At 41.1% G+C, this 27,704-nt stretch overlaps 1 protein-coding gene across 2 annotated transcripts in view; it reads left to right on the forward strand.

Moving 5' to 3' along the window:
* Positions 1 to 25,154, forward strand: part of NOX4 (NADPH oxidase 4) — a 112,704-nt gene extending 87,550 nt beyond the window's left edge. The window contains exons 14-18 of one of the 2 annotated variants that reach the window (XM_075717079.1): positions 13,443 to 13,562; positions 17,050 to 17,158; positions 17,744 to 17,812; positions 19,854 to 19,954; positions 25,034 to 25,154. In XM_075717079.1, coding sequence (XP_075573194.1) covers positions 13,443 to 13,562; positions 17,050 to 17,158; positions 17,744 to 17,812; positions 19,854 to 19,954; positions 25,034 to 25,154 — 520 coding nt within the window. The remainder of the gene's footprint in view (positions 1 to 13,442; positions 13,563 to 17,049; positions 17,159 to 17,743; positions 17,813 to 19,853; positions 19,955 to 25,033) is intronic. The other variant, XM_075717084.1, reaches the window with a different exon arrangement.
* Positions 25,155 to 27,704: the final 2,550 nt, after the last annotated feature.

Genomic DNA, 27,704 nt, shown 5'->3' on the forward strand with positions numbered 1-27,704 from the left:
GCTGGTGCCTTTACCACAGTCGTCTTTACACTTGTTTGTCTTGGAAAGACTTCTTCAATGAGATACAAAGCTATCACTTACCCTTTTTTTAAACTGTGTATCAGTCAGGTCTGCAGATAAAAGCCATCAGTTAGACAGATGAAACCATAAAACAATGAATCTCTGGAAACACTCCTCTGTGTAATGTTGTCCTTCCTTTCCTTTTATTTGCTCATTAAGGGCTGTGATCCATGTATTGATGAGGTTTATGGCCACCATTATAGATGTATCTATGGGCCTTTTAATGAAGTCATTGTTGCAATGCTCTTCTCTGTTTGGAAATATAACTGTTCCGGTGTAACAGGTAGATGGTGTCACACGGTGGCAAACTGACTTGCCCAAGTTCTCCTAAGGAAGGTATGGCAGAGAGTGGGTTGGATGCCAGCACAGCACCTGAGCTGCTGCATTTATCCTTCCTCTTTGTGTTCTTTGTAAAGTTCCTACCGCAAGGGGGAAAGTACCTTTTGATTAGGTACCTTTGGACACTTTGACAATAGATGTAGCAGTGATAAAATTAGAAACGTGGTGGTGGTTTAGCAAATGGTTGATGAATGCAACCATTAGGAAAAACATAAAAGCAGTTTCAGAATCTCAGACAGGAACAACCAGAAAGTATTCACCTGTCAGTCCAATATTTAATTTACAGTTTGTTTAAATTACAATTGTTAAGGGAACCCTTAAGTGGAAAGAAAGTAAATGGTATGTGGAACACCTAACACACTGATCACAGCTGATGGATACAGAGTGAGCTCTTCAAAAAATGAGGTTTTGTAGATAGACAAAACCTAGAGAACTGGGATTTCATCCATTGTGTACTGCCCATGTCCTGGTGTATTTACTTGAAAATATAGTTACCACAGTAGGATAAATAGTAAAAAGTAGACTTGGTATATATATCCACTTGTATAGTGGATATCTGCTTGACAACATACCTTTCAGTCCTGTAGAATTAAATCCTGGTATCATGGAATTCAGTGGCATTTTTGCCGTTTGATTTGTCCTGGAATCAGATAATTTTTTTTCCATAGAGAGTTTAGCAAATTATTGTCTAAATAAAAATACAGCACAGTGTATTAAAAAGAAAAAATTAAAAAGTCAGTGCTGACAGGTGGCAAGCAGCAAATAGTTCTTAAGCAGACAGTTCTAAAAGGGGTGAGGTATCAAATATGCAGTAATTCATCTTGGGGCTTGTTCTTTTCAATATGTCAAGTAATGAATGATAAGGAGGGGGATGTAAACACCAAGTTAATGAAATCCTCCAATGATTTTGGGCTAAGGAGGATAGTATATTTCAGAGCAGGTGGATTGAAATTTCTGAATGATCTGGCAAATTTCAGGAGGTGGGTGGAAGAAAAGGAAGATGAGTTGGAATAGGCAAAAATGTCAGACAGTTCACCAAGAGAGAAATTATCATCATCAAAGAAGAAACAGTGACATAGGGTGGGGGGAATATTAGGATCATTCTTAGCACTTTATAACAACCTTTTGTCTGTGTGTATCAGAGTATTAAACCTATTAAATTAAACATTCCTTATCTTGTGAAGGGGAGGTCTGAGAAAGTGTTGCTACCTGGTTTCACCAAAAGGAAGAGCATAGCTGAGGATGTAAATGACATTCCAAAAATGACAGTGGATCAGCATGAGGGAGATGGGATTACAAGGCCAGGCTTCTCTTCCTCTCTGACTGATCAAAACTGGCAGTTGAGGTCAGACCTGAGGCACAGTCCTGTGATCTGCATTTCACAAAGACAACGAACATGACAGGGATCAGCTTGACCAGTGTGGAGCTGCAGGACACTGATTTTATGCAAGAAGTCTCACGAGTCAAGATTTACTGTGCCTCTCCAGAATGGCAAGACTACTCACACACAGTGTGGTTTCTCTGTGCATACACAGAGCACCTTAAGGGGACCTGGTCAGTAGGAACTGGTATTGGACCCTCAGGAAAAGCCCTTTTGGATTAGACCCTGACTCTGTGCCAGATGTATTCTGCTGTGATGTCCAGCCTCTGTTCTCTTCAGTGCCTTACAGTCACCTTGTCCAACAGTAGTGTTTTGCACCCAGTGATTTGTAACCCTCAGGATTTTTATGAAAAGTAAGGGTGGGAAGGGTTATGAGAAGGATTGTATATTTGAAGTACTTAAACACTAGTCCCCTCTCTCTCTGTCTCTCACCAAGTCACTTGCTCATCTGTCTTGTTTGGGGTCACCTGTTCTTTCTCAACTTCTTTAAACTCATAGAAATGCTAAAAATAAGACTATGTTATCATTAATACTCTTACAGCACATATGAAGGTAAGAGCTTGGAGGAATTTAAAAATTCAAGGGATGAAAAATTCTTTATTTTGAATAACCCAAGAGGCCAGAGGGCTGTACAGAGGCATCTTTGTATGTCTAGAAAGGTAGTAATAATGACACTACCACCTATGAACAATGATGCCATTATATAGAGCATTGGCAGGATTGAAAAAGGCACAGTGCAGACAATAATGGGCTGTTCACTCTAAAAAACAGAACTTGAAATAAGAAGTTGGAGCATATTCAGAGAAAAACAATGAAGAGTTCTAGATGGTGAGGGCTGGATTGAACTCATCTATGATGTAATGCAGTATATTCTCCGGTAGCTTGATAAGTTTCTGCCTGTGAATCTGTATGCAGACTCATCTATAGGCTTATGTTGACTTCAGAAATTCCCTCTCCAAGTTGGATGATCTCATCCTTAATCTGCCATTTTACTGCAACTACTCTAGCATTCAACAGGTGCTCTTTCTTTCCATTTTGGCCTTGCCAGTTTTCAATATCCCTTTCCAGAAAAGAGGATGTCTGCCTAAAGAAATGATATTGTCTGACCATCACTGACCATCTGGAAGACATTTGAAGTTGCCTTCTCATTACCTTGCAGATGTCACTCTTCAACTGTCTGAAGAATTTTTAGAGTATTTCTTTCTAGGCTTCCTGGCAGCTAAGTTCAAGAGAAGATATTTTACAAACCCCCAAGCCAGTCATTATTTGCTTCATGAAGCTGCCCTCAAAGGAACCTACTTCTGTAGGCACATTCACTGGCCTATATAGGATATGAGGCTCATGGAGAGCATCTTTCCTTAAAGGAAGTGTAGCTGTGAGAGACATTTCCTTACAAAGAGGGTTTTCCAGAGAAACAATGGGCTTGTGACTGGACTAAGTCACTTTGCTTACCCAAACATACACCTTAAGACAGTCAGGAGTCAGCAATGAGATATGGCAAATTTTTTCTTGGCGGTTTATTACATTTTAGGTGGCATATTTGTGCTTAGGTTTACTATATACTGAGGATCCCATTTTATTGCAGGACTGACTACTTCATTCTGACTGCAGAATTTGTTGTGCAATTTGTCCTTCTTTCTTCTTTTCTTCTTATACTCTTAATTTTGAATTCTTCATCTCTGCTTAATCTAGTCCAAAGAGCCTGAAAGGGCTGCCTTCGGAGCAGTTCGTGATATGCCTGGCCTTGTCTTCAGATTGATCTGCTGCCAACTACATCTTCCAGCACTCTAGTCAGCTGCTTCTCTCCTCCCCTTTTGTTTCTGCAGATACCTAGCTAGGATTTTAATTTCTGCACTTGGCATCCTTGGTGTTTGTCAGCAGGTGTCAACTTTTCTTTCCCCAGACCTAAGGGGTATTTGGAGCTTGACCAGGAAAACCTACTGGCAGTGTGGATGTCTAGTTAGAGTGGTCATCTTTTTCCCCCAGTCTACTCTATCAAAAAAAGTATTTTGACTTTGGTATAATATGCCACCCCGAACATATTTGTAAGTGCAAAGCAGCTGCCAGGGGTGGGGGACTACTACAACTCATACATGTACTAACTCAGGTGTTCCTGAATCCAAAACTCCCATGTAGACTTTTTACTTAACTTGAAAATACCCAAACCCTGACTGAGGAACTGCATTAGACCTCCAGTGTTGGTTAATATATAATAATTAGAGGCAAAAAATTTGCATCGGCATCTGAAATCTGCAGTCTGGTTGCTTCAGTATGCTTCAGTTGCTTCAGGTTTCCCACAGTATCCTGAGGTACTGATGCTGCAGATATTTCCACTGACATGGGAACATGGGATATCCTGTCTTAGTATAATTTACCAAGTGAGGAAGAGGGCTCAGTGCTAATATCAGCACTGCTTGTGAGAAGAACCCATGCCATCTGCTAGATGACAACTCTGAGATGACCACCAGAAGGAACAGTATAGGCAAGAAAAAGCTACTTCTTCTTACAAGTAAATCTTGTAAGACACAAAAGGCCAAATACTTAAGTGGATTACTCTAAAACAGAAATACTGTTTGCAGTGAGATAGACAGATAATTACTGTGCCAGTGAATGAGTTGTGGAGAAACATCACCAACACGCTCAACCTACTTGTGGTTGCTGATCTGCAGCATCTTATCACGTTATGACATAACAAACTAAATTTTCAAAAGGCAAGTTACAATAAGTGGTGCAGTCATTACAAATACTTGTCTTTTACTTTATGAGCCCAGGCAAAATTGGTGGGAGACAAGTTTACAGAGAGGCAAGGCACTTCACAAAATAGATACTGTAATTGGTACAGAAATAAGTAGAAAATTGGATTTCTTGTTATAATAAAATTAAATCATGTTTGATCTTTAATCAAAGGAATACATTTTGGAAACATTTTATAAAAATGACAGTAAAAAGGCTGCCATGGAGAAGAATTAATACAACATTAATTAATAATATTGACCCAAGAATTTGGTACAGAAATTACATGCACGTTCAGAGAACAAAGTTGTCTGAATACATAATGATACTTGATTGTAGTTCTCATAGTGCCTTTACAGACCTTTTTAATGAAGTGAATGGTCTAAACTGTTGCTTCTCTCCCATGATAGTCAGCAATGAATAATAAGAAATATGGGCTCTTCATAAATACTTTAGGCAATGTTTAGACAGTTTTATTCAATTCTGAGGAAAATGAACTTGGTCTGAGAGATTACCTTCAGATTGCTCTAGGAGTCCTGAACAAGGAAGAGCCATGCTTACAAGGGTATCCGTCCATTGTGCAAGTCTGTTTCCTGTTGCCTTCAATGGAAGTTCTATCTCTATGCTTTTTTGAAATTTCCATTCATAGTTATGAGGCTCTTTTATCCTCCTCCACCATCCTCCTCACTCCTCTGTTACAAGTCTAGATCCACATAATTAGTTGTACAACTGCTGCTGCTGTAGTGTTCCAGCCTACTCCAGTGGGATCTTCTCCTTGAACCTGAACCGTGTCTCACAGAAAACCATGGATCTCAGTTCAGGGTTTACAGAAGGAGCCTTATCCATGAAAATGCAGGTGCCTGCTCTGCTTTTCCATTTTCTTGTACTTGTCATCATGCCTTCAACGTATTTTCTCTTGCTAAGGATGTTGTAGAAATAGAAATTCTTCTTCAGTCATCTCTGGGCCCTTGAAAGTACAAAAAGCTGAAGAATGGGTGATTTTGTTTTGTTTTGCCCAGCCAGGGAGAAATAAATGGAACTGAGATGTACTAAAACCAATGGCTTTTCTAGAACTTTAAAAATAATGATGATTTGGCATGTTTCTATGAGAAGAAAATCTGATGCTAATTGATTCTATTGGGTTTTGAGCCATCTAGGTTGTTATAATTGGATGTTTCACCAACTGATAAGGGAAGCAACTTCTGTAGAGGAGAGGAGGAAACTTCTACAAGCTCTAGTATATATTGTAAGAATACGTTTGAAGTCAAAAGGAAAAAAATATGAATAATCAATCAGAAATTAAACTCAAGACGTTAAAAAAATAAGAGGATGCCTAATGAAATCTGAATTAGAATCATAACACTTTGCAATCTTGTGCAAAATAGTATATGAAGTTAATTGGACCCACTGGGTTTTGCAAGCTTACTTGTCTAAGAGGCTGCTGTTTTCTTTAATGAAAACATCATCCTTCATAATGTCAGGAGAACACATGGGAATCTCTGATCTCACATGCCAGATGTCACATTTTGTTACACTTTTAAACCTTGAAAGCCATTGTAGTTTCGGAAATCCATACAAACCAGGGATGATGTGCTTTGTTCAGTGGTGGTTCTTTGTCTGTGAAATGCTGTTGGCACTGAAACGCTGTCAGTAATCACAAGCCCTCTGGAAAAATAGTGTCAGAGTGTACACTTGTTAATTGAGGTTTAAATAATGACATAAAGTGTCATATGTTGACTTCAAAAGATGAAATGGCCGTCTTGATTTTTGCTACAGAAAATATCTGAAAATCTTCAATAGTAGTCAGTGCAGCTTCCTTGAAAAATAAAATCATGCAATTTGTTGTAGCTAGGTTTTTACTGAAAACTGTGAATTGAGCCTTGAATTAAGTCACTCCAAAGTGGTCCGGAACACTTCTGTAATCAGTTTTGCTTTCGGCAAGCCTACCATATGAAAGATGGCCTCTGATATAAGTTTCAGATTTGGATGGTTTCCAGTAATTCTTCATTTATCTGTATTATCCTAGTGCCCTGAAGAACCAGTCTTGCATCAGGAAGCCATCCTGATACATGCAATCACACAGCAGAGACTGTCCTGACCAAACCAACTTAAACTAGAAGAACAGGAGACAACAGATGGATACAATCAGACAGCAAAATTCAGGGAAAGAGTGAGACAGAATATGACTGAGCTACGGCGAGCACATTAGCAGTCTAACTACTTCCAACTTCTGGTTTATTGGTTTTTTAGATATTAGAGGAAAGAGGATTCTTAAGAAGGAATTTGAAGGGAGATAATGAAATAGCTCTGCAGATGTTTACAGCGATTTCCTCGCAGGCATGAAGAGCGGTGTGGGAGGAACATGAAGGCACTTGTTTGAATATTTATCACATGGGGGTGGAGGCTGGTATTGTGGGTTATCAGAGGGAGGTGATGGCATCTCTCTGGTGCATAAGAGTTACAGCAGCAGAAGAGCGTAAGGAGACTGTTGCAGCCATCAGACAGTTGGTTCCTTGGAGTTCTCAGGCTGTATCCATCATGGCAGTATTGAGCTGTGGTTTTAGTAGGACAAGTTAAAGAGAAGAACGAGTGTGGGAGGAGGGTTGTTTACTGGATTTTATTTTGATTTTGGAGGGCTTTATCCAAAACTTATTGAAGCCAGTGACATGGGCTTTCATAGGATATCAGGGGAGGGATTCATCTCCAGCCAAAGACGTCTAAATGTAGGTGTCTGTGTGTGAGCTAGGTATCTGAGCTCAAATTTTCTCAGAGGAGCTCTAGGTCTGGATTTGGATGCCGCAGGCTAGGTGTCTAATGCCATTTAACTTCTGCTTGGCCTTCAGCTGTTCCAGAGGGACAGTGATCTCTAAGGTTGTGTTAATTGAGTCAGTACAGTCTGTAGGCATAGAGAGCAATTCATCACATCCCGAATCTCTCTCTAGGCTCCATTAACTGTATTGACTGCATCTCTTTTGACTGTATAAGGGACCTAGTATGCTCACACAAAGATACCTATGCCTGGGTCCTAGTAACAAACTGAATACTGCTCCAAGAATATAAAATCTCACACTGCTGGGTGTAATCCTTACTCTGTTGACATTGGTAAGAGTTTTGCCACAAACTTCAGTCAGACTAGGACTTTACTTTCTGTGCTCTATGCAGTACTTCATATCCAAGCATTTTGTTCAGCTTGCAAATGCTGATACTTCTTTAATTAAAATTTCCTACAAGCTCTTGAATTAACTTCCCTATCCCTCTGTTATTCCACAAATATCCCTGATAATGTCTCAACAGTAGTTCCCAAAGAGCCTGGGGAAAAAAGCTACAATATAATATCAGCATTTACAGTTGGGTGGTGAAGTACAAGGTAAGCATTAAACTTTTCTAAGGGCACCTACACCCTGCAGTAAAGCATGGCACTGAGGCCCAAGTCCAACAGAGATGTGGGCAGGTGTCTCCACACATCAGTATGCAGTTCCTTATGGAAAATAATAACTTGGGTCTCAAAAGCAGTACAGCTGCCTGTGTCCCTGAGACACAGTTCCTTGGTTTAGGTTCAGCCCCATGTTAGAGTAGTTGCATTGTCCAGTGCTGGAACAAGCTGTCTTGGTGCTTGCTAGGATATTTCTGTACTGCTGTACTGTAGAATGTAAGTGTGCTTTAAATAGAAAATATGTTCACCAGCTATCTGTAAGAAGCTTTTTAGTAATGTGCTGTGCTATTTTTTGTGATATATTCTGCTTTGAGGAGCCTTTTTTTTCTGTTTGTGAGCTAAGAAATTGTGCCAGACTAACTGAGAGCACTCATAAGACTGGAAATGAATACATGTGAAAAGAACAACTCGTTATTTGAATAAGTTTGCCTGAAGGGGGAATTTCTAAACTTTTAGTAAAATTCCATTCCCTTCCTTCATGTTAATTAAATTAAAACTGGGAGGGATAGGAGAGCATAGCATGGTAGTGTGATATATCTGGGGCACAACTCAAGAAAGAAAAAGTCATCTTACCCACCTTGGCTTGTCTGTCTTTTTATTGAATGCTGTGAGATTGCATTTGCAATAATGAACTGCTTTTATTCAGAACTTTTCAGTACTACCAAATGAAAGGAGGAACATGTTGACAGGAAGTGAAAGTTGCATAACCTCTGCAAAAGTCCATGACTGAATTGCTGCTCTGTTCATTACTGCATTGTTTGATACAACATCAGGAGGGGCTTTTTTCTTCCACTGACTTGAATAAAAGAAGGATTGGTTCCTAACTGACCACCTCCACCAAGGCATCAGGGTCACATTTCTTTTAGTTATAAATTATCCACATAGTAAAATGGGATTAAATAGTGCATGTTTATGACATCCAACAAAATCTTCCAGGGAGATCATGTTATCCTTGGAATCAGGCTCTTCAGGCAGTCTTGTGGAGTGGGTTAATGCAGTAGCAATATTTCTGCAGCTTTTTCCCCGTTTCTCTTTCTCACACTTGGAAGCAGTGACTTCTGGCTGTTCTGTGCTGGGCCACATGCAGGCACAGCAGGAGGCTCTTGGCTCCTCTGACTGCATTTGCTGTCCAAACAACTGTTCCTTACTCCCTCAGAGGAAGACACAGTGGGCAGATAGAAATATTTTTGCAGGCCAGATGGGGCTAATAGGCCACAAACTGGAGCAATCTGACCAAAATACATATTTAATTGAAGGTTGTTTCTTGAATTTCTGGCATGGAATTATGCACCGTGCTTGACTGGTTTGCAGTGACCAGATCTAGTTTTTCATGTTTCAATTCCTGATCATATCAGTGGTATGCAGTGGCATTCAAATTTCCCAGGAATTGCTTAGTCCCTTCTGAGATCATACGTATTTCAGATAGCCCTCAAGTAGGCTTAAGTGCAGTTCTGCTAAGTGGCATCCCAACAGTATATTGACTATTGTCACATCACTGCGGTAATTTCTGGAAAAATTTCCTTTGCTATTTTGCTTGTGTTTTGTTTGCTTGTGTTTTTCCCCTAAAATGTTGGCTTGTAAGTCTGTATATCCAAGTGAAAGTTAGTGCTACTTGTGCAAAATGCAAGGAATTTCCCTCAGGCCTGTGCTTATGCCCTTCATACCTTTAGGAGCGATTCTCGATTCTCCACATTTCACCAGCTAGGCAGGATCTGGTTAGGGTAACATATGTATAAGAGGTATGCCAGGAATGACAGTGGAATTCAATTGCTGGTCTTCATTATCCAGTATTTTTTTTTTTCTTTTTGCCCTACACTGATATCCTGAAATTAGATCTCTGTTGAGATATACATGAGACCCATAACATTTGTGGACTTCTCTCAAAATGTCCCCTGGACCAGATTAATTTCAGAGTAATGACCTGCTTCTCTGCATTTCCCCTGTTGCTTATTTAAATAAGAGATGCTCCTTTACTTCCTCAGTCAAATGGTAGTGCAACATTTAGAAGATCTCAAAGCAGCTGCTGCTGAACTCTCACCAGCGGTTTTATCATTTAATTAGTGGAAAATAAATCCTTAATAAGAAAATGGGGTATAAAGTGTTATGTAACAGGAAACATTTAATGGAAAGATTACTTAAAGTTCTGTTTATGTTGTATGCACGTGTCCAGTTAAGTTTTTCTTGGCCCCATTGTGCAAGAGAATTTATCTGTCCTAAGTAAGGAGTGAATTTGTTTTTCTAGTATTCTCATCATGCTGGTAGTAACACACCTGGCATTGACATGCTTTGAGATTCTCCAAGAGAGTCTCCAAGACTTCAGAATACAGAGACAGAAATAAGAATAAGCATATTTGGGTTGCAGATTGATTAGTTATGAATATCAGTGGGAAATTTTGGCTATTTAAAAATGTCTACTGTCAGCACTTCCAGTGCTTTCAGATGATGGCTGTGGCTGGCCCAGTGTCTTCTCCCTTTCTCTCCAGGTAGGACACCGAGAGCCAAGAAAGGCATTTATAAGACAGGGCATAGTTAAGGAACAGACTGCCTCCAGATCCATCAGAAAGTAGGTACTTATCTGTGTTTAGATAAGACACTGTAGAAGAAGGAGCCTAATGTGTGAGGCATCAAGATGTCAGCAACAGCAGAGGTCTGGAAGAAATTTCCTAGAAAGGACCATATTGGCCAAAGACACCCAGACAAGATGTTGTCTTGACTGGTAAGATGCCAAGGGTCAGACCACAAAACTAAAAGAAATGAGATCAGACTGAGATGTTAAGTTGTGGCTGAGATCCAGCCCTTAAAAGGAAAGAATCAGATGAGTGCTGGAAGACTTTGTCTGCAGAAAGAGACATCTCTTCTGCCTTTAATTCTCTGGCTGATGGTATAAAGGAGAAGTTTATGTCCTTTTATTAGATAAATAGTATGCCTAGCTTCATTGCATAATAGTACCAGCATGTGTATGTGTATAAAAATATATATGTTGGAACTTTTGTGTGGACTCAAGCCAAAGGTTGATGTCAGCCTAGCTGTGAGCAGATACCTAGTCACTGAGCTGCTGAATGCAGTGCGATCCCACCGCACTTTGCTGTATTCACTGGTTACCTAAAATGTGGTCATCCAGTGAGCCACTCATACACAGTGAGGTGGATCGACCCTGGCTGGACACGAGTTGCCCACCAAAGCTGCTCTATCACTCCCCTTCTCAAACTGGACAGGGGAGAGAAAATATAACAAAAAGCTCATGGGTCGAGATAAGGACAGGGAGACATCACTTAGCAATTACCGTCACAGGCAAAACAGACTCGACTTGGGGAAAATCAGTTTAATTTATTACCAGTCAAAACTGAGTAGGAGGGAGGAGTGAGAACATGTGTAGGGTAATGAGAAATAAAACCAAATCCTAAAACACCTTCCCCCACCCCTCTCTTCTTCCTGGGCTCAACTTTACTCCTGATTTTCTCTGTCTCCTCCCCCCAAGCAGCACAGGGGGACCGGGAATGGGGGTTGCGGTCAGTTCATCACACAGGCTGCAGGTGGGTATTTGTGGAGGACCCCACTCCAGAGCAGGTGGATGTGCCTGAAGGAGGCTGTGGCCCCGTGGGAAGTCCACGCTGGGGCAGGCTCCTGGCAGGACCTGTGGTCCCATGGCCCCATAGACAGAGGAGCCCACGCTGGAGCAGGTTTGCTGGCAGGACTTGTGGCCCCATGGGGGACCCACACTGGAGCAGTCTGCTCCTGAAGGGCTGCACCCTGTGGAAGGGACCCACGCTGGAGCAGTTCATGAAGAACTGCAGCCCATGGGAAGGACCCACGTTGGAGAAGTTGGTGGAGGACTGTCTCCCGTGGGAGGGACCCCAGGCTGGAGCAGGGGAAGAGTGTGAGGAGTCCTCCCCTGAGGAGGAAGGGGTGACAGAGACAACGTGTGACGAACTGACCGCAACCCTCATTCCCTGTCCCCCTGTGCTGCTTGGGGGGAGGAGATAGAGAAAATCGGGAGTGAAGTTGAGCCCAGGAAGAAGAGAGGGGTGGGGGAAGGTGTTTTGAGATTTGGTTTTGTTTCTCATTACCCTACACATGTTCTCACTCCTCTCTCCTACTCAGTTTTGATTGGTAATAAATTAAACTGGTTTTGCCCAAGTCAAGTCTGTTTTGCCTGTGACGGTAATTGCTAAGTGATGTCTCCCTGTCCTTATCTTGACCCATGAGTTTTTTTGTTATATATTCTCTCCCCTGTGCAGTTTGAGAAGGGGAGTGACAGAGCAGCTTTGGTGGGCACTTGGCATCCAGCCAAGGTCAAACCACCACAATGTGTTATCCCAGAGGCACTACCACTGTCGCTGATGGGCTCAGCCTTGGCCAGTGGTGGGTCCATCTTGGAGCTGGCTGGCATTGGCTCTATCGGACACAGGGGAAACTTACAGCAGCTTCTCACAGAAGCCCCCCTGTAGCCCCCTCTGCTATGGAAACCTTGCCATGCAAACCCAATATACACAGAATGGACCATGACTAAATATGCTGTTCAGGTTATCTTCATGATAGTTTCTAAAGGTGAATCTATTGCTGAAGTAAGATATGCAGTTGGTATTCCATAAGTAGAATAATGGGTATGTGAAATAGAGATAATATAGCCAATAACTTTTGAGTTATCTGTGGATGACCTTGGTCAGACTTCCAGCAGTGTAGGAAAGATTTGGAGGTCAAACTTATGAAGATGCCTAAAAGCCCATTTTTAAATTATGGTCAACTGACTTTCCAGCAGTATCTGAAATGTTAAAAATGAGTTGGAAATGGGACTCAGTCTCCTAAATGATCTTTCAGAACAGGTAGACAAAACTGTTGTAAGAATGAGAGGCATGAGTCAAAGACATAAACTCGGTGTTTTTTCCCCCTCTTCAGATATCCTGTATGATTGGGATAGGTCACATTCCCAAGGGTCTGGATGTGAAGTGATGGAGTAGGTAGATGTTAATTTGTTCCTCTTGCTCATGGCAGGATGGATATGTGTCACCTCTTCTTTATTCCCTGGAGGCCCTTGAAAAGCGTTACAAAAACCCACAAAAAATAGATTTTTGTACCCCTTTGTCCATCTCAGCTGTTTCTGATGTTCAAGAAGTGAACCTGCTAGGCAGGGCTAGCCAAACTCTCTTCCTGCTTATGACCCACAAAGTTGTTAGTGTTTCCTGTGCAGCACTTCCTTTGCCCTCTAATACCAGACACAAAAGGCAGTCATAATTTAGTCACCTCCACCTGTTTGATTATAAAATGGCTTGCCTAATCATGGAATGTGCCAAGAGTTTTCATATATCGTTTTTTGTACATTGGTTTCTCTCCACACAAAGCTTTCCAGGAAAAAGGTTTTCATATTCTGCTTCCCAAGACTAATAAAAAATTGAAACAAATTCTTTGTCAGATGTTAATTCCAGCCTGTTTTTCTTTTCCTCTCTTCTCTGATTTTAGCAGCTTTCTCCAAAAGCGTTCTTTTTGCTTTTTCTGCAGACTGTATGTGGATGGACCTTTTGGAAGTCCCTTTGAGGAATCCCTGAACTACGAGGTCAGCCTCTGCGTGGCTGGAGGTATTGGAGTTACACCGTTTGCATCAGTACTCAACACCCTGCTGTAAGTGAGCTTAAGCCTTTTAAAGCCATTTTACCCCAGTTTACCATAGTAGTGCATGTCAGAAAGACTTTCAGAGTATTTAAAAACTTCAATTAGCATAACATAAGTGAATGATTCCTTGGAGAGAGGTGGCGGACTGGGATGTCCCCTGAAGAGTGTAAATTATCTCATACAGGCTTTGTAACCCAAAGAGTTGTGGCAGAGTTGTGCCAGTAATGAACCTGAGCTGGGGCAGTGTCACTAACCCTTATATCCTGCCACCAGCCTAGCCTGTGATTAAGGTAGTCACAGCCCTTCAGCTAGACTTGTTCTCTTAGTCTCAGCTTAGATGAGGCTATGGACTATCATAATGAGTTTTTGAGAGTCAGGAAGTTGTGACAGTCTTTCTGCTGGAAATGCAGGGCCAGCTCGCCTGGTCTGTTTGACTTCTGTAAATATGTAAGCTTAAGGTTTTAAAGGAAAGGGATCAACTTGGATTCAGATAGCATTCAGATGTTTAACTCCATTTGAAAAGTTTAAATTTTAGGTATGCCTTTTTCTTTACTTTTTTTCTTTTTCTTTTTTTTTTTTTAATTTAAAGCCTTTGACATTCTATTCAGACCAAACCTTTCACCTTTTGTTTCTCTGTCAGGTTGTCAACATGGTTCCCACCAAATCTTATGCTGTGTGAAATAGGCTTGCTATATGATTGCTATTGATTTTTTAAGGGTTTTGGGGTTTTTTTTTGCTAGATTATTGGCTAAAAGCTCCAGTCACAGGTTAAGCACTCTGGTTTCATAGATGCTGTATAAATAGCCAATCAAAGCAGCAAACCTTCCCTGAAGTGTTGAAAGGCTAGCTGACTTTGGGAGCATTTTACAATGCACAGCTGAAGCATTTGTCCTAAGATGAACATGCCAACGGCCAGCTCTAACTCCAAAGTGAAGTTAAAGCCCAGTATTTAGATGCTGTGCACGTTCTTCTGGCCTTGATCTGGGCTGGACCTGACAGTGCTGAGCACTTCTGAAAATTATCAGCCCCACCTGTCTCATAGTGCTGCAGCCCTCAAAGACCATCTTGGGCTCCCTCATTTTCTTTTCCTGAGAGTGTATTGATCGTCCTGTCAAAAAGAGGGTACATTTTTGCTGAAAGCCTGGGGCCCAGGTGGATAAGATGACTGTTTTCCTCATGATGGATTATCCCTGACGGTGCTTAGCAAAAATGTCACAGATGATAATGATAAGCCAACAGCAGGTAATGAGATGTTTGCCTCACCAGTGTGTTACCAGAGGCTGTAGGAACTTGCAGAGACATTGCCATAGAAGGTTAGTGTCCAAAAGCTTTTGTAATGTCCATTTATCTGGATAAAGCCATAAATGGGCTTCCAAGCAGCCAATCCCATAACCTGCCTTTGTAGCCAATCTTCCCCTTGTGCGCTGTAACATTATACAGGGGAATCATTCTGTGATTCTGGGAAAAAGTAACAGTCTAAGCCTGCTTTCCTTCTCAGTATTTAAACAACAAAGCACTGGTTTAGTGGATGATCTGCCTGTTGTCTTTGTCCTGGCTTAGAAACAGAAATTGGCACGTGTGAACATGCAAACTGCCTTACGATGCCAGCGCTGCAGAGCAGCGGGGGCAGTCCTGTTGTGTCAAGGACATGCAGGTCTGGGGGAGATCAGAAGCCTGTTGATGCAGGCATTTGTTTCCTGCTCAGTTGTGTTCCTGTTGTATGTACACAATTGAATTCCTCCTCCTGCCCTTCCCTCCACTTAATTGTTGAACTCTATGCCCCATTTTTAAGAAAATGTAACGTACATTAAGGAAATCTAGTGGCTTTCATGCAGAACGGTCTGTAAGTAATGGCTGTTATTATGGGGAATGGTAACATACAAACACACAGGAAGTGTTATATACATGTGGATTTGGTTGTAATGGGCGATTGCACCTTTATTGCATAATATATCCTGCTGGAGGTAGGCCCAAGCATATGTGTCTGAGGTGCCGTTTTAAATCTATGCTTGACTTGTTTCATGAAGTCTTGCAGTCCAGCCTCTTTGCCCAGCTGCAATGTTTCATCACCGAGAGTGGTGTTTTGTTACTGAGCTACAGCAGTTCAATACAAAATGCCTTGCATTTTTCTCTTCTTTTATCCTTTTTTATGGTGAAAGGCACTTATTTTCCTTGCTACTGCTTGTAGTTATCTTGTCACATCTGACCAGACTGTGACCCTTCCTAAGGGTTTGTCTTAGTATAGGCAGTCAGACAAAGATGGAGGAAATCCTGCTCTGCAGGTCAACAGTTTACAAGTAAAAGAGCTGAAATCAGGACTTGAAAGACACTGTACTCTCCAGTCTTAAAGCACTTTTTTTCTCTGTGGGGAGTTTACATGAAAGGTGAGTTCTCAGCCCCTACATGCTGCTGACAATGTCTCCATTCTTGCTGCTCGGGCTTACAATGGAGGTTAGGGGTATGGGGAAGTAAGACAGTGATTGGAGTCACCACTTAGGTAGATCTTTTAATACAATACCCTTGATGGATATGCGAGCAACCCTAGAGTTTGAAATAATGCACAATGGATATGGTGAGATGTATCACGGAACTTTTCAACTGGGGTTGGCTCCTGGGACTAGCATTTGAAGTTAACAGGCTATGGCTTTCTCTATCCGAAAATTATTGTAGGAGGAAAAGGAGGAAACATCTGTGCACTGGCTATTTCAGTGATCAGAACAACAGAACACAGCATTGGCTAACTAAGAAGATACTTCCTGGATATTTGTGCTTTGTTTGAACTCATTAATCATCAGGATTTTTTTCACTTCTCTTTTCTTTCCCAGTTCATTCCAATCCTTCCTTTGTGCTATATTTGTGGCTATTTTGCATTAGAAATCAGACACAAGAGTCCTGTTTTTCTAAATGCAATGCCAGAATCTGCCCATGACTGCACTTTCCCCACCAGCATTTTCTGAGGACTGTGGTATATCACACAGTTCCCTAGCACAATGGAGCTCTGATTTGATTTGGTCTTTGTGATTTTGCTAGAGTATTAATTACAATCAACCAGAGCCTTTCACATGTGAAGGCAGAATTAAGTCCTGACATTATTGCATTCATCAATATTTTCCTCTTATGTGTCACTTTATAAACCAATAAAGAATTCACATAATACACTTGAACTTAGAATGTCTGCTTTGCTTTGAAAGAAAAGTTTCATGATGGTGCATGAATCCGTATTTGCTGCCCAAATCATCGGTATAGTTGACAACTTCCTAAAGCGGAAACAGTATCTGTGAAGTGTGTTAGCTCTGTGCTAGAGATTTAATATTCTCAGAATCATCATAATAGGCTGCACTGGTCATTTCAGTGTCTGATGTGTCATAGGATGAAGAACAATTTAGCAGTTAGCTTCTAATAGAAATTCACATTTCCAGTAATGAATATAAAGCATCTTAATTAATGTTTCCTATTTAAATGATAATTTTTAATTACCCAAACATTTTATTTCAAGTGACGGCTGGAAATGCTACAAGCTCAGAAGACTCTACTTCATTTGGGTGTGCAGGGACATTGAATCTTTCCACTGGTTTGCAGATCTGCTCTGTATGTTGCATAACAAGGTAATGCATGTTGCTTGGAGGTATACTGACAGCTTAATAAATGCAGGGCATGTCCACAACACACAACTGGCATGCTATAGAGAAAGGTGGCTTTGCTCAAAACAAGCAAGCTCCAGCAATACTTGGGCTTAGCTTGGGCTATGTCACCCACACTCCATTTATTCTTGGAGCTGCACAAAACAGTTTGAGTATCTGTCACCAGTACTTTGTTGCACAGTGTTGCCATGTACCAATAGTCTGGACACCTATCTGTGAAATTTATGAGATGGAAGAACATGCAGGTTGGGGAGTCTGAGTGGCCTTTAGCCATTTGGCTAGTAGACAGATTGAGAAGGGAGGGAGATTTACAATTTCAGGCAGATTTTAAGAACAGTGTAGCTTCTTAAAATAGTATTTTGTACAAAGCACGATGCGCAACATTCTGAAGTGCAGGAAGGGGTGCTATGCAAGTGTATCTTCTTCATTAAAAAGCTTACTTCACTGATGCTGAAACCCAAGTCTCTCAGGATAGTAGGCACAAGTGACTTTATGCTTACATTAAGAAAAGGGATGTTTTTTCACTCACTGTTTTTATCATCCTCCCAGCTTTGGCAGGAGAATCGACCAGACTATATAAACATCCAGCTGTACCTCAGTCAAACAGATGGAATACAGGTATGTGGCTAAATGCTGTTTGTAAACTGAACTAGACCTTGGGGTAGTAGACAATGCAAACTGTCAGTCAAAGGCAAAAGGGCATTACTGCAGACGGTAAAAACAGGAAATGAGGCCATAAACTCAAGTGACTGATTCATTACTAGGACAAGAGAGCAAGTCCATCCCCACAGCATGAAGAGAATCTAGTCTAGTAGCCTTAACTTGACTAGATGTGGGCAGAAATCCATGGCTTCCTTTTCTAGGAAAGAGGTCCTTCCAGGCCAGGCCACGGACCAGACAGTTGGCCATGTTTTCTGGGAAATCTGCATCATTTCTGGGCTAAGAGTCAAAACAGCATAGTTCTAGGATCCTGCAAGTTCAAATTTTCTTTTCGAATAAATATTTTGAGAGAAACTAGCTATTTTTAAAAGCTTTGGATTTCTTTGCCTCAAATATAGACAAAAGTTACAAATCTATTGATGTATAAGACTGGAAATTATACTGAACTGTTGATTGTCATGTATTACCTACCCCAAAGCTGGGCTAATTCCTCAGATCTTGGCATCTCCCGTAGCTATTTATGCTTATGATCCTCATTTTACATTGTTTAGCACATGAGCCTAGGCCTGATTCTTTACCCTGATGTGTCTGGAAGCTTTCCATTGACTGCAGCACGCCCAGAACCAAGCCTAACAATTACTACAAAACATGAAATGCAGCAAGATACCATGCCCAAAGGATTTTGATGTGCCTGGTATCAGGTGGAGACAGCATAACATTCACAGCTCTGGTAGGAACACTATCCAGTAGTCTAAATAAAACGATAGCTACAGTAATTATGAACAGTGCACCACAGATTTCATGCCTGGCTGATGTATGTCAGCTGGAATGGGGTGCTTGAAAATACCTAATTGATGAACCTGGTATGAAATTGTTAGGTTAAAATTAAAACCTGAAGCAGGACTGCATTGCAATAACAGACAGTTCAAAGTAAGTTTTCTAATAATGTATATCAAGCAGCTACTGAATTTAAGTCAACTTTCCTTTAAGTCTTTCTTTAAAGTCACTTTTCTTTTGTGGCTCTTGAACAAAAGTAGCATGAAATATAATGCTGCTCATGATTTCTGAAGGGGGAGTTAAACTCAACTCTCCATTGCCATACAGGTTCTGTGTTCACTGATGTTAGTCCGAAGTGCTGACTGCTACCAAAATTAGGGCAGTTTCGCTTTGTGCTCCCTTTGTTCAGAAATAGCATGCCTGTATGACAACAGGGAGCCAAGCCCATCTTTCAGCAAATGCCTCGAATATAAAAGGCCAAGAGATGATGAGTTTAGCCAAGGCTCTGTGTTTGCACTGGTACAAGCAATGTTTCAGGTCGTTCAGCAATGGAGTGAATCCGGTAGCCTAGATAACTTCTCTCAGCTTTTCTATCGCATTAGGAGAGAAAACCAAAGAAAGGGACTGCTCTGCAATGGAAGGGCATTTGATCTTATCAAAATGCCAGTGAGTTAGCACTGCTGGAATGAGTTGGGATACATCCGGGGAGCAGTTTTGGCTGCTTTCAGCTGTTACGGCAGCTCAAAACAGCTGGCAAACTACTCTCAGGGAGAAATGTAAGATTTCCCTTGTTACTTTTTCAGACCTAGTCATCTTAATAGTTACTTGTACAAAGTTAAAAAAAGACTTCAGACAGAAATATGATTTTTGCATCAGCAGTGTTTCTTCCAGCTTAGCATTAAAAACCAATGAGGGAATGAATAGCAGGAGTGTGGTTATTGTTTTATGGCTTAAATAAATTGGTTTAAAAGTAATGGGGAGATTAATGAGCAGCTGCATGAGGAACAATGTATAACAAACACCAAGGAGAGCCATTGAAAAGGCAGTGAACAGAGGTTTTGGTGCATGAAATGTCTGCAGTTTTAATCACAACTGTCTGATACTTGTGCTCAGGTTTTACACCTCAGCGATATGGTAAGTCAGCCAATGTCAGAAATGGGAGCCCTGGGTGATATAAGGCAATTTGCAAATCAGGCAGAATGGAATTTTTTGTTTCTTGCAGAAAATAATTGGTGAAAAATATCAAGCTTTAAACTCAAGGCTTTTGATTGGACGACCCCGGTGGAAACTCCTTTTTGATGAGATAGCGAAGTGTAACAGGCAGTAAGTACCAGTCTGCTTGAAGGATGCGACAATTTGAAGGGTGGGGATATTGTCTGTTCCCAGCTATGTTTATATAAAAATATTTTTGGGTTTTATCTTAGAGTGTAATGTTTAAGCTACTGATGTTGAAATTAGCTAATATTTTGCTGTGAGAGATAGCCTGTACAAAATGAAACATTTTTTTCACACTCGGAACAGCTCATCTTTTTATGCAGCTAGGATGTTCAGTGGCCCAGAAAATAAAAGTAATAGATTTCCATCTCATTGCACAGAGATCGCATATGTTTTTGTCTGTGGCAATATCTTGCTTGCAACATATGCTGGTCTTATATATAAAGTTTCATTTTTAAAAATTGTTGACTTCTATAATTTTCATGATTTGTAGTGCTGGTTTACAAACAGAATGCACAAGGAAGAATCTGACTGTCTTGTATTGTTTTTATTCAGAGGATGTATTGTCTTTGGAGATTCCTGGCACTTTTTTATTCTTAAGACCTGGCAATGCCTTTTTACTGTGCTAGGCAAACATATTACGGTCTGAAGCAAGATAGTTGTAAACCAAAGGAGACATGCAATTAGACCATGGAATGTCTTTGTCCAGATCCAGCTTTGTTGGTTGAGTATTTTACACCCCACTGGCAGTTTTCTGCCTCAAAAGCTGATCTGGTAGAAGGAATTGTGTGAGTCTTCCCTAATTCACTTCTGGTATAGTCCGTGGAGTGGGAGCAAACCACCCTCAGTAGCTGTTGATAGTAATCCGCATGCACCAGCTTGAGGGGTGCTCTCATGATCCTCTTCACCTGCAGAACTTTCCCTCAAGAACATTTTGTCATCTCTTGCACTTGCAAAGTAAACATCTGCCCATGGCTTACTGACTCTCCTCTTCCAAGGCTGGATATGACTAGGGGACACTGAGCCCTGGCTCTTGAGAAGTATTGAGCACCAATATATATCACAGTTGGCAGTGTAAGCTGCTGACAATATGTGTCTTGGATTCAGTTCCGAGAGGATGTTGTGGATTGGGTCCCTTTGCCAGGATGCCCCAAAGGCTGCTACAGAGGGACATCCCTAGTAGGATTCTCACACGGTGCAAACAAGTATCACTTAGAGAAGGGTTTTGTAGTAAAGAACCATGGGAAAGAAAGGGAAATAGAGAGGTCAGAGAAGCAAGTTGACTCTGGCTCAGAGTCCTCTGCATAGAGGAGTGTTGACCTTCTATGCTCCATTCTAATGTCTTTTTTATTTAACTGTGTGAATGCAGTTTTAAAAGATGAAAATGGTTTCTGTCACTCCCTTGCAAGGCTGTAAGTGCACATAATATAGATGAAGCTATTAGTGGTAGTCATACTTGCTTTTTCTTTTGTGCTTTCCATTGCATTACTCCTAATTAGACTTCAAGTACCATTTCCTCTGCATTTCCACATGAGGTCTTTAAATTGTGCCACCATTTCCAAGCAAGGTGTCTTTCAGTACCTAAATAACGGTCTGACTCTTTTTTGTTATCCTGCAGTTGCTAAGATGTAGGCTTCTTCACCCTTTCTCACCCCTTTATCAGGGTTTATAGATACAGGTCTGTATCTGTATATATAGTTGCATGTAACATGATAGACAATAGTGCAACCTATAACTCAGCCATATAAACTTACCTGTTGCAGGTAAATATTCTCCCTGTTTCCCTGGACAAGACAGGAACTTCTATTTTTCTGTATAGTCCAAGTCTTCCCATTTCCTTGTCTCCTTCTTACTTTATTTCAGTTCTTATTTCTCAGTAACTTTCCATCTAAACAACCCTGCTGCAATACAGAGACACACACAAAAGAAAAAAAAGGCGCAGGGCAACCAAGTTGTTTCGAACATCTGGTGCCAGTGTTCAGGCTTTCACACGTATTTGCAAGATCCCCTTGGGCTTGTTTATGGACAGCCAAGATGTTTTCCACTTTTTATCTTGTGTTTTTAGTAAAAGCTGCACATAAACAAACACGCAGCTGGCAAACCTCTCATCAGTTTAGCCATCTGATTGGTTTGTGGTTTGTGAATTGTTGCTGTTGTTGCTGTTCGGGTCCCAGATAAGCAAAGTGCATTTGTAAGTGTCTGAGCTTTGCCAGACCTCCAGAGTGTGACATGGGACAGCCCAGCATCAGGTTCCCGAGTCTTTCTTCTGGACTAAGAGGAGCAGATGCATGCCATCTACTGTTGACATTTAATATGACACCCGCAGTCCCGAGGGTGTGCATTGGGAGTTTATAAAATCAGTTATTGGTCTTGGGTTTCGTGCTCCCTTTCTGCGGATGGAGCAGCAGCCTTGTTTCTGTTCAGTTGTCTCCTGGATGAAAAGCTTATGCCATGCCTTGGCTGCCATGCTTTCTCAATTTTGCTTAGTTCAAATGGGCGCATGCTTTTTATCAGATGGAGAGTGACCTGGAAAAAGACATGAATATCTGTAGGAGAGAAAGGCGTGGAGCATCATGATACATTTCTTGTGCACTTTAAAGGAGAAATCTCTCACTAGGAATGAATATGGGATATAAAAATGGGATATTTAAAGTCCTGACTCTGTCATTTCTAGGTAGCAAAGTATTTCACCTCTCCCTCACATCCCGCTGTTCATAAAAAGGATGTAAGAATACATGCTGACCTACTCACCCCATAGGAACACTGAGGAATTTTTTGTTTAGTGCTCTGAATGGGTAAAATCCTATATTAATGTTTATAATTATTACAAAGAATGGCCTATAACACAGTTCCCCTAATTATCAATGTTAGTGGTATTTAAAACATTTGCAGACATTATGCCTCAGCAATACCTAGCTGCCTGTTTTCATCTGAGCAACAAGATGAGCCATTGACCCAAACAAGTGATATGCAATTAAAGCCCATCAGCTCAGGGTAGTAGTGTGCTGCTCCGTGTAGTAGCTGCTTTCAGCCACCTGCCTGCTTGTGACACAGCAACGAGGCAGGAGCCAAATGAGGTGGGGAGGGGGGTGTCTGCCAGCAGGCAAGTGGGGGACATAAGTGGGGCAGGACGCAGGGCATGAACGTGGGAGGTAAGTGGTACATGGAGGGATATCCAGAGCAGATGCTGAAGGTGGGTATCCTGGGAAAGAAGTTTGAGAGCCTCTGGCTCACTGCATGGGGCAGTGGCTCAACCAGGTTTCAGGAGACCTTCTTGGTCAGCTACGGGTCTCTTGTGTGACCTTAGGCAAATCATTTAACCTTTCTGTGATTCTGTTTACTAGCCCAAAATTCTGTGTACCTTGGAAGGATGTTGCTGGGATGGGAATACATTAGCAGTATGTGCTGCTTAGACATGTCTGTGCTTTGGGGGCTATATATATGTAATGAAAGGGAGAGAGATGGACGAACTCTTTGGGGTTTATTTATCAGTTGTCTGTACTAATTAGACTAATCAAAACCAACAACATTAATTGTCTCAGTTAAATATGCAGTAGAAAACAGATTCTGGCTGGCAGCTCATGCACCCTTTTTCTCCACTGTGTACAGATTAGAGGGTGTTCAGGTTCTGCAAGTGCTGAGGAATCTTATTTGAGAACAACGAGCAATAGTGCTCTCATTATTTCTGCAAATCCAGCCACCAACACAACACCCCTTGCCATTAAAGGGAATACTGCCAGGACAGGAAAGTTTAATAGATATCCGTAAGAGTGAGAAAAGTACAATTTATGAATATTAGTCATGGACTGATATGAGAGATGATGTAATTGAAGGCAGTTAAAGTCAGTGTTTTAAGGTGCCCGCACAAGGACACCATTGCAGTTACCTGCGTAACTTTGTGATACTTTTTGATGTTTGAGTCCTCAGTTGTACCGTGCCAGTGTTGCTGTGCACTGGTACAGCATGGACTGCCATGCTGTTCGAGCTGCTGCATCAGGCACGTACATGTGACAGTATGCATCAAAGATTTCTTCTTATATGTGTTAGTTCTCTCACCAAACACATACAGAGGCGGCTTTAAACTGTGCATTTGATTATCCTTCGTGTGCTAAGATATTCTATATTAAATAATTACTGGTTAAAATACTGAAATGGTCCTGGACACAGGGACCAGAACTCAAGTCTGCAGCCTCTTGGTGAGTGCTGTAGATCACAATAGTTAGAGCCATGTTCCCTTTTCTGTGCTCTCTCTCCACCCCAGTAAGTCTTTAAGATCTTTCTCTGTAGTGGCACAATTTCAGCAGGAAGATGAAGAATTTTTTTTTTCATGATGTAGAAGAGACAGCACCGCATCCTTTTGCTCTGCTCCTTCCTTTCCCTTCTCCTCATCTTTCAAAAAAAGGGAGACGATGAATATCATGTGTGCCTCAGTCCTGCTATTGTGGATGTGCCTGTTCTGATGCTAGCTACAGTTCTGAGCCCTTAGATGCTGTATGACCATGAGTCTAACTTACAGCCTGTGTTTAAGGCAACCAGAGGGCAAAGAGCTGCTGTCGGTGGAGCGGTGTGAAAAAGTCAGGTTAACTAATGAACCTGGGCTGATAGCTGTGGATGATGAACAAGGATCATATTCTGTGTTTGGCTTTCCATAAGACTTTCCAATACAGCTGTTAAAGGAAGGATTGCATGCTAATGTGAAACTAAAGTGGTAAAATTATTCTGCTGCTGCCAGAAATAATCATGGGTTAGTAGTGCTCTGTTTTCATTAGTGTAACGAATCACCGTTAGTGACTTGATCTCCTGCTGGTGTAAATCATGAGTTACACTAATGAAGTCATTACAGCGAGACACATTTTTAACAAAAAAAAGTGATTAATCATGGAAAAAATTAGAGTGCGTAGTAGTAATTTTTCATCACTTGGTGGCTTGAGACTATGATGAAGCACTTTTTTCTAAGAGTTGTCTTAGTCAAATAAGTAATAGGGCTTGTTGTGGGGTTACTTGGGAGAGATCTTGTGGCTTCAGTAATACTGACTACATGATCTAGAGAGCTTTTCTCACCTTAAAATCAATGCATAGTTGGCTTATATATAATACAGGGAGGCCAGAATCCACTTCTGTCTATCATTAGAAGTTACTCTTTATTTGCAATGTCATAACTTTTTTCTTTTTTTTTTTTTTCAACAGGAAGACCATTGGAGTTTTCTGTTGTGGGCCAAACAAAATCTCTAAGATACTTCATAAACTGAGCAACAGCAGCAACTCTTATGGGACGAGGTTTGAGTATAATAAAGAATCCTTCAGCTGAAAGTCTGTTGGACTAGCAAGACTCTCCAGAAGATAAAAGTGCAATTTTTTGTTTGTACAACTTTAAAGTTCAGCTGTGGTTTAAACAGACAGAAGTGTACCAAAGAATAGCACAGATTTTCTTATTTATGATTATTTAAGACTTTGGAAATGATGGGTACAGCAGTATACCAACAAATAATAAGTGCTTATGCTCAAAGCCAAATGCGCTCGCACATTGTGGCAGCAGTGATTCTTTGGAGTTGTTTCTGTTAATTAAAAAGTACAGAAGCTGGGGAGAGACACAGTTGCTTTAAAAGATGGAAGAAAGATGTTTGGAACATTTGAACTTCTTCCACTTCAGTCCTCTGAAGCTGGATCAGTAAACTAAACCCCAGGTTAATCCAAAAGACGAAACATAGTGTATTACAAAGACCTATTGCTTTTGTTGGTATACAAATCTGATGGCTTTGGGGTGGAAATGGTCCATACTAAAGATTTCATACATTGCAGAATTGGCATTCTGTATTTAAAATATAGAGTGTTACTCTCGCTAGCCTGCTTCTGTAACGGAAGTGAATATTCCCGCCCTGAATGGAAGAGAGGGTGGAGTATGGGGAAAGATGTAAGTTAACCTATGGAAAAGTGAGCACAACTGTGTAGCACCTGTGGGCAGACTCCACTGTGATGTAAATCACAGCCTTTTGGCAAGCAAACAGCTGTACATGGGGAACTCTCTATCTTGCATCGATACAGCATTCAGTGAGTTTGCAAAATAAGTGTGATTTATGCAGCCAGAAAGATGGAGCAAGAAAAGCAATTAATGGGAGCGGACAGGATATGATGTTTTATTATACCACACGCTCAATGTGGAAGTTGCACTCATTCTGCACTCACATGCCGTGAATGTCAAATACTTCAAACATTCATATGCTCTTACTGATTATTTTACAATGCAGCAAGTTGAAATCCAATTTTAGAGGTGCCAGAGTATGTTTGGTTGACTGTGATCCTTTGAGTACCTTCCCTGGAGTCACACTTGTTTTCACTGATGTCACTGAAAGCAGGATCAGGCCAGAGCTACAGCAGAGTAAGAATGAAGCCTTCATTACTGTGGCTTTTTGCATCATGTGTGCAGATAGAAGCTTTGCAGGAGCTGCAGCATGGTTTCAGTATGTTCCAAAGGGGAGGATCTGAAACATCCAAATTTAATCTCCCCTTCCCTTCTCCTCCCCACAGCTGTTTTCCACTCTGCTCATAGTTGCCATGGAAGGGCTAGAGGTTGAAAAGGCACTTTCAAAATGTTTGGTTCTGTGGAGCAACCTTTTTTCCTCCATCCAATAGCTGATCCAACTTCCTTTATTTCTTCTTTACCCCCTTTACCTTTTTTTGCTGAGAAGGCAGCTGAGAAGGAGGCAGGCACTTAGGTGGCATAAATAGTCATCATTCCAGTGCATCTTAATAGAGCAGCGTTGCTTTACACTTGCTGAAAACCTGCCCCTTAATCTGCAGCAGAAGCTTGGGAGCAATACCCTGTAGTGCTTGCAGCACACACAGGTGTAAGATGGCTCAGCATCTCTCATGCCCGTGGTTCACCTGTATTTAGCACAGTGTATTTGATTCAGTTTACAGCTTTCCAATGAATACCATTTTTATTTTAGTAGGAAAGACACTAATTTTCAGCTCGCAACACAAACTCTGTACAGGGGTCTACAAGTATCAGTATCAGTGTTCAGAGGGAAGCATTTTTCTAGGAGGTGGTGTATAGGCATGTTGTATGTGTAACTAGTGAAAATGAGTTTGGTCTTTGCCTTGGCAGCTTCTGCTCAGGAATTGCCCTCAGTGGAGCAGCAGGGTGGAGGTGCAGCAGTGAAGCCAATGGGGACATTTTCCTCAGTGTCTGGACATTGCAGTGAAGTTTTTACCTCTGGCTCTGCCCAGTTTGAAATTCAGGGGGGAAGGAAAGAGCCAGAGGTGGACGTATTGCTATTGATGAAAATTCTCAAAGTAACCTAGAGGAGAGAGAGGAGAGAGAAGCCAAAATAGAAATGCAGTGTGAGATGGAAGCCTACATTGCAGCTACTGATTTTAATTTTTTTTTTTTTTTTTTTGAGGCTGGAAGAATCATTATTTTCCCATTGGATCTCATTCATCCATCACTGTAAAATGGGAGGTATGCAGAAAAGGATTAAAACCTTTTTAATCATTAATATTTCTTTCTAATACTGCCTGCATGGGTTTTATAACAAACATAACACTGATGGCAAAATGCATAGATATCGGGTATTGCCGATACTGCAGGCTTTTTGGGTTTTTCTTGTTTGCTGGCAGTTAGCTTAAAGCGATTGAAATCATGACTGCATCTATTAACCACAACCAGACAGTGATCTTTTTGCGCTTGTTTTAGGATTTGGTATCTAACAGTTTTTAAATATGGTTTAGAGTCATCCAATCACGATGTTGTTTGTGATTTCACATCTCCTCTCTGATAGATATGAGTTCCATTACCGTATAACGAGCAGCTAGTTTTGCAGTTAGCTCTGTGCTAAAACAGTTTGTATTTTCTGGCTCA

Source organism: Pelecanus crispus, chromosome 1, assembly GCF_030463565.1.
Source record: "Pelecanus crispus isolate bPelCri1 chromosome 1, bPelCri1.pri, whole genome shotgun sequence".
NCBI lineage: Eukaryota > Metazoa > Chordata > Aves > Pelecaniformes > Pelecanidae > Pelecanus > Pelecanus crispus.